This window comes from Humulus lupulus, chromosome 9 (genome assembly GCF_963169125.1).
Source record: "Humulus lupulus chromosome 9, drHumLupu1.1, whole genome shotgun sequence".
NCBI lineage: Eukaryota > Viridiplantae > Streptophyta > Magnoliopsida > Rosales > Cannabaceae > Humulus > Humulus lupulus.
Genome location: NC_084801.1, coordinates 77,280,364 through 77,287,359, shown reverse-complemented (window position 1 = coordinate 77,287,359; position 6,996 = coordinate 77,280,364). Strand labels below are relative to the sequence as shown.

The window sequence follows — 6,996 nt, the reverse complement described above, 5'->3', positions numbered from 1 at the left end:
TGTCATCAGTTCGACGGGGATGGAAACTTTAAATATACGATAAATAGTTTAAATTCAGACTTCTTTGAGGTATAGAGTGAGTGTAGCAGTAGTACCATAAATAATGTATCGACCAGTAATAATAGCTAAGGCATACTACTTAGAATTTTTCTTATTCTTATTCCCTTGCTTTTTCAAGTAACTTAATTGATATTGTTTGATCGTTTGTTTCCATCCTGCAGTTATGCCTTATGCTGAAGCGTTCAACTTGTACAGCAACCCCAATGCCATAACTCCTACGAGTAGGAAGAAAATGAGCAGGCGGCACCCTGGGGAAAGCAGTATCGACCCTTCGAAGAAAAGGGCTCGAATTGAGGATCCTTCTACACCACTACCTTCCAAGGAAACAACTCCTCCTCCAGCTCCCATCGACCCTACTCCTCCAGCTCCCATTGACTTGACTCCTCCTGCTCCTCGTAACCCAAGTCCTCCTGCTCAGCCAGGGAAAACTCATGTCGAGGCTATCCTCACAGCTTGCACCTCGGCCAACGACAGGCTAAAGAAACTGTCAAAACACTGGCGCAGTCAGGAAGCCTTCAGCAACGTCTCCTCCATGAAGGTTGAACAAATTATCAGTCGCTCGCTGAATGAGGTACTTAGTGTAAGTTACCATTTTTGTTGTTCTTTAGTTGTACTATCTTGCCCTTTTATTCATACTAACAACTTTACTTTTTCTCTAATTGCAGGGAGTTTTGACCATGAGTACCAGTTGGCGTCGCTTAGAGGAGATGTTGCCCAGCATGCTGAAGAGATTAAGACTGTCGAGGAAAGACTCAGCAAGCAACTCAAGGTGGCCGAGGCTAAACAGGCTGAGCAACTTGCCAAGGTAGGAGAGTGTAACGCCCTACTACCTTAGAGTCGTTACTAAGTGAGTTTAAAACAGAAGTTGTGCATTTAATTGACTCAAAGTGGTTTCTAAAACCAAAAGTGTGATTAAACCAGAGTTTAAGGCTGTACTCTTTTAAAAATGTTTAACTTCATTAAAAGCGTTAAGTATAGAACATCTAGGATCCAAAAATAAGGTTTACAAAATGTTTACAACTCAAAAAAATAGATTTACACCAGGTTATCTTTCAAAAGAATAGATTAATACAGCCATTTACAAAATGCCCCCAACCAAAGCAGTCAGGCAGGCCGAACATGTACGCGCCGCTCCCACGCTCTCCATACTCATGGCCGGTTGACTGACTCCTTGCTTTTACCTGCCACACGAAGCACCCGTGAGCCGAAGCCCAGCAAGAAAACCCAAATAGCACATAACATATGCAAATAATATCACTGACATAATTCACTGATAAATAGGAAATCATCAATTAAACAAACACGGCCATGCCGCCCCAGAGGCCTTACCAAAGCTTGGGGTCTCGGTCATTACCGTAGGATATCCCATGAATCCCTTGGGTCCCACCCTGGCTATAGCATCCCATGTGCTGAGCGTTACTTCCGGCCCCGCTGTCATACCCGGCCTACGCCGCTCTCGGCCTTAGCCGTTCATTCCATTACAATCACACATATAATACATTCAGAAATAACCATTCAAACATACAATAATTTATCTAGGATTACACATTCGCACACAATACAATCTAGGGCCGTGCCCTGCAATCACACAGTGGGCCTATGCCCTATTCTCGGGTGTTACGGTTTTCTTACCTGTATTCCGTGCTTTCCGATGCACCACGGTCACGAGCACGGTCCACTAGCACGAGCCTCTCCGAAATCCTAGTCACAACACACAAAAAAACACTTTTAATACTAACCAAGCCCAAAACCACTTCCCGATACTAATCCCGTACTCCCGGGACCTCTAAAACCTTAAAACAACACCCCGGAGACATCCCCCGAACCCCCGGAGCAAAGGCCTAAAATTGCTAAAAAGACATCCTGAAAATGGCCTTGTGCCGCGGCACGACTTTCTTGTGCCGCGGCACCCAGCAGTCAGGGACTCCACGCCGCGGCACACAAAACCCGTGCCGCGGCACGCCTTCGCAGCCCAGAATTCTGGGTTTTTCCTTTGCGTTTTCCCAAGCTTCAACCTCTCCAAATCAACCCAAACCAATACCTAAACCCCAAAACTCAAATCCAAACTTCATATGAACAATCTAACACCCTATAAACACTAGGATCAAGATCAACACATCAACACACCCAAGATCCACACCTTTGATCTCAAATTTAGCAACTCAAACCAAAACCCATGAAAATCTTAACTCAAGCATTAAACTCATCAATCAACACAAAAAACAAACTTAAATATGCACAAGATCCTTACCTCAAGAGTAGAATCCACCCTAAAAGTTTCCTTGATCTCCTCCTAAGCTCCCACTTCTCCTTCTCTTCTTCTTCTTGCCCTAGCCTTTCTCTCCTCTCCTTTTCCTTCTCTTCTAATTTTATCAAAACACTAAATGATCCAATGCCCAAACCGTACACCCCATATACCCAGCTTAAACTTGTCTATTTGCCTTGCCAAAAGACCAATTTACCCCCTTCCTAATAATCCCTCCTAACTAAACCTTCAAGGGCACTTAAGTCATTACACTTCTATTTCAATTCTACCATTTTCTATCTAAAACTTGTTACTCACAGCAGTTACAAATGGTTACCAAAATACCAATAACTAACCACTCATTCTCAACTCAACTTATAAGATTCCCGAAGTACCCCTAGGCTCCTCCCGAGCCGGGTACAACATCCCGTTGTGACTTTTAGACTAATTGGCTCACTACGACCGTCTCGGTGCGTGCATCCTGATAATAACATCACACTCACATGGCACGATCACATAATACAATTATCACAGTCGTGCTCTAAAATGGCCAAATTACAATCATGCTCATTCTAAGACAATCAGGTCTACATGCATACTAATTCACATAGTCATGCATCTCAAATAATCAAATAGTCATATAACGTGCAATAAGTCATAATCATGCATAAAACTCATTAAAGACACACACAGAATTCCATTATGCCCTCCTGGCACACTACTCCAGGCCCTTAAGCCTTAACACTGAATTTGGGTCGTTACAGAGAGGAACTAAAGCAGCATAAGAAGGCCTTGGTCAAAGTCATTGAGGCCAAAGAGAGGTACAAGGAGGCTTCGGTCTTGAACTTCAAAGAGGCCTCCAAACTCCAAGATGAACTGGCGATCAGCATGAAAGAAACTGCTAAGTGGGAGGAATGAGTCACATTGCTTGAAAAAACCAGCGCTAGTGATCTGGAGAGGTTCAAGGGAGCGGCGTTCAGCTGCTTCTATATGTTTTGGAAAAGCAACCTCGAGGCAAACTTTGATTATCTACCAGAACATATGAAGCAAACTAATTTGGCTAAGTGCATTGCTCGCCTGGAGGAAGAGGCGAAGGCTCAAGGATCCCCCGAGATCTCTTTGGCGGCAGGTATTGAAGGCATCGAAGAGGATGCTGAGACCACAGTCGCCCAGCAGCCCATGCAAGATCCTCCTTCTGCTCCTGCCACTCAATAACTTTCTTTACATTGTTTATTTATTTGTAGCTAAGACATACGAACCATGGTTCGTAATGTCAAGACAATTTTTCGCTGCGTAGGGCAGCTTTTCTTTTAATTAGTAGTTACATCCAAGCAGAAAATGCTCATGGTGTAACACATTTCTAATTTGATATTATAATATTTACAATTTATTATAACATCTGTTCACATGATCAAACTTAGCATAGCACTTTGTTTTGATTTGATAAAATTTAAACAAAATTTAGAAAAATACTCTAAGTACCGTAGTATGCTTTCACTCATTTTGCTCGTGTGTTTACATATGCCTGTTGATATGCTTTGCTTGCTTAGTACTTTATATGCCTCCCAAGTGATTGAGGAGCTTAAGGTACTTAGTCACATGCCATGACCAAGACTTGTTCGAACATTACTGCTCGTAATAAATACTTATAAAAATATGATAATATAGCAAAACAACACATGTAATGAGCAAATACTTGTAATAAATACAATACTTGCCAAGAATAACTAGCTGCGCAGAGTTCCTTTATTTCTCATAATAAATGGAAAATTGTGTCTGTACGAGTGATCAAAAATTGATCTTACACTTCTAAGCGACTAGTCATATGACTGACTAACCCTTGTTCATAAACGTGTAAAAAGTGAAATTAATACAAGCCAATTCTTTAAAAAGAACTGTTTTATTGAAAATACTTGTGCATGTGTTCTCCATTCCAATAGTGAGGAATGAGATTTAAATTCAATTGAGCAAATTTATAAGTGCCTGGCTGGAGGACTTCTTCAATTTGATATGGACCCTCCCAGTTAGGTCCAAGCACTACGGTAGCTTGATCGCGGGTGTTAAGAAAAACTCTTATAAGTACCAAATCTCCCACGTTAAATTTTCTTTCACGTACTTTAGAGTTGAAATACCAAGCGACCTTTTGCTGGTAAGCTATTACTCGAAGTTGAGCTTGCTCGCGTCTTTCATCGACCAAATCCGAAGATTCCATCACTAACTGACTATTAACACTTTGATCGTATGCCAACCTTTGATGTGATGGTGGGTCTAATTCAACAGGCAACATGGCTTCATATCCATAGGCCAAAGAAAATGGAATATGGCCCGTTGTTGTTCGATGGGACGTTCTATACGACCAAAGGAATTCTGGTAACTGTTCAGGCCATGCCCCCTTCGCTTTTTCAAGTCTTTTCTTCAGGGTATCCATCAAGGTTTTGTTGACCGCTTCAACCTGCCCATTTTCTTGCGGATGAGCTACTGAAGAAAAACTCTTGATAATCATGTGCCTTTCACAAAAATCTGTGAACAGATCACTATCAAATTGTGTGCCATTATCTGAGACAATCTTCTTCCCAATCCATAGTGACACACAATATTTTTTACCACAAAATCTAGCACCTTCTTGGTCGTTATTGTTGCAAGTGGTTCAGCTTCGGCCCACTTTGTAAAGTAGTCAACAACAACTACTGCAATCTTGACATTGCCTTTTCCTGTGGGTAAAGTCTCGATCAAATCTATCCCCCACACTGTGAATGGCCATGGGCTTTGCATTTGTTTGAGCTCATTAGGGGTTGTTCGCGGTATCTTGGAGAACCTTTGGCACTTGTCGCATTTCCGAACAAAATCCACAAAGTCCTCATTCTTGGTAGGCCAGAAGTATCCTTGCCTTAGAATCTTTTTTGATAAAATTTTCCCCCCAGCATGATCTCCGCAGAAATCCTCATGGATTTCTCGCATTAGTTCCTTGGCCTTTTCTTTTTAAACACACCTTAAAAGTGGCATTGAGTACCCTATCCTATATAAAACTCCATCGACCAGAATGAATCGAGTCGCTGCCTCAAGAGGGCTCTTTCTTTGTTTCTATCCGCCGGCAGCACTCCTTGCTCTAGGTATTCAATGAAGGGCGTCATCCATGTGTCTGTTGCTTGAATTACCAGGGAAGACTTTTCTGCTTGAATGCTTGGTGCAGACAAATTCTCAACTGGTACTATGTTTAAGGTGTCAGCATCGACATTTGAGTTCTGGTCGCGAGGTAACTTCTGGAGATTATACTTTTTGAACTGTGCCAATAAGTCCTTTGCTTTGTTCAAATAAGAAACCATCTTAATACCCCGGGCTTGATATAATCCAATAATTTGATTAACCACTAACTGGGAGTCACTGTATATCTCAATTGACTTTATATCCATGTCCTTGGCTAACCTTAGTCCTGCGAGCAGAGCTTCGTATTCGACTTTGTTATTGGACGCTGTGAAGTCAAATCTGATTGCACAGTGGAATCGATGTCCTTCGGGTGTGACTAAGATCAAACCTACCTCGGTATTGTGCTCGTTGGAAGAGCCATCTACGAACAACTTCCAAGAAGGAGCTTAACTTTGAAGCTCAGGCTCTTCTATCGGATTGGTATCCAGGATCCCAGTAAATTCTGCGACAAAGTGTGCTAGAGCCTATCCCTTCACAGCTGCTTGTGGCGAATAGGAAATATCAAACTGCCCAAGTTCGACTGCCCATTTCAACAATCGACTGGTGGCTTCTGGTTTTTACGAAACTTGCCATAGTGGTTGGTCGGTGAGTACTACGATGGGGTGAGCTTGGAAGTATGGTCGCAACTTTCTGGAGGCCAAAATTAAGCAATAGGCTAATTTCTCAATGGGTGGATACTGCAACTCTGCTCCTACTAGCCTCTTGTTTATATAATACACAACTTTTTGAACATGTTCCTCCTCTCTGATCAGGACAATGCTAGTAGCATACTCGGTGACTGCCAAATAGATGAACAAAGTTTCTATCTTGACAGGCTTGGATAAAATTGGTGGTTGCGACATATGAGACTTTAACTCCTGAAAAGCCTACTCGCACTCTTCCCTCCACTCGAACTTCTTGTTGCCCCTGAGTAGATTAAAAAATGGAACGCACTTGTCTATTAATTTAGAAATAAATCTACTCAAAGCGGCAATCCTCCCGGTTAGACTTTGAACATCTTTAATTTTGGCAGGCGACTTCATCTCGATCAGGGCCTTGATCTTTTCGAGATTAGCTTCGATACCTCGTAAGTTTACTATGAATCCCAAAAAATTTCCCGATCCAACTCTGAATGAACACTTGAGGGGATTTAGCTTCATCTGATATTTGTTGAAGACGCTAAAGCATTCTTGCAAGTCCCCGATGTGTTCTCCTGCCTTCTTCGACTTGACCAGCATGTCATCAACATATACCTCCATGTTAACACCAACCAGCTCTTTGAACATGTGGTTGACTAGTCGCTGGTAAGTCGCACTAGCATTTTTTAAACGAAAAGGCATTACTTTGTAACAGTAAAGCCCTAGTTCAAAAGCTAGTGTGATTCTCATCTGGTGAATGCATACTAATTTGATTGTACCCAGAGTATGCGTCCATGAATGATAAGATCTCATGCTCTGATGTGGCATCGACCAGCTGGTCGATCCTTGGGAGTGGGAAACAATCCTTCG

The 6,996-nt window shown here is 42.2% G+C and overlaps 1 protein-coding gene across 1 annotated transcript; it reads left to right on the top strand.

Moving 5' to 3' along the window:
• Window positions 1-223: 223 nt before the first annotated feature.
• LOC133799819 (uncharacterized) lies at window positions 224-3,223 on the top strand. Its single transcript, XM_062237809.1, has 3 exons — window positions 224-631; window positions 726-865; window positions 3,070-3,223. The coding sequence occupies exons 1-3, from the start codon at window positions 224-226 to the stop codon at window positions 3,221-3,223; spliced, it is 702 nt and encodes a 233-aa protein (XP_062093793.1).
• Window positions 3,224-6,996: the final 3,773 nt, after the last annotated feature.

Bases quoted from the DNA above. Each gene is read 5' to 3' on its own strand.
- LOC133799819 (XM_062237809.1), top strand. From the start codon at position 224: ATGCCTTATGCTGAAGCGTTCAACTTGTACAGCAACCCCAATGCCATA. The intron at 632-725 runs GTACTTAGTGTA...CTCTAATTGCAG, and splicing joins TCAGTCGCTCGCTGAATGAG to GGAGTTTTGACCATGAGTAC. The intron at 866-3,069 runs GTAGGAGAGTGT...GGGTCGTTACAG, and splicing joins AGGCTGAGCAACTTGCCAAG to AGAGGAACTAAAGCAGCATA.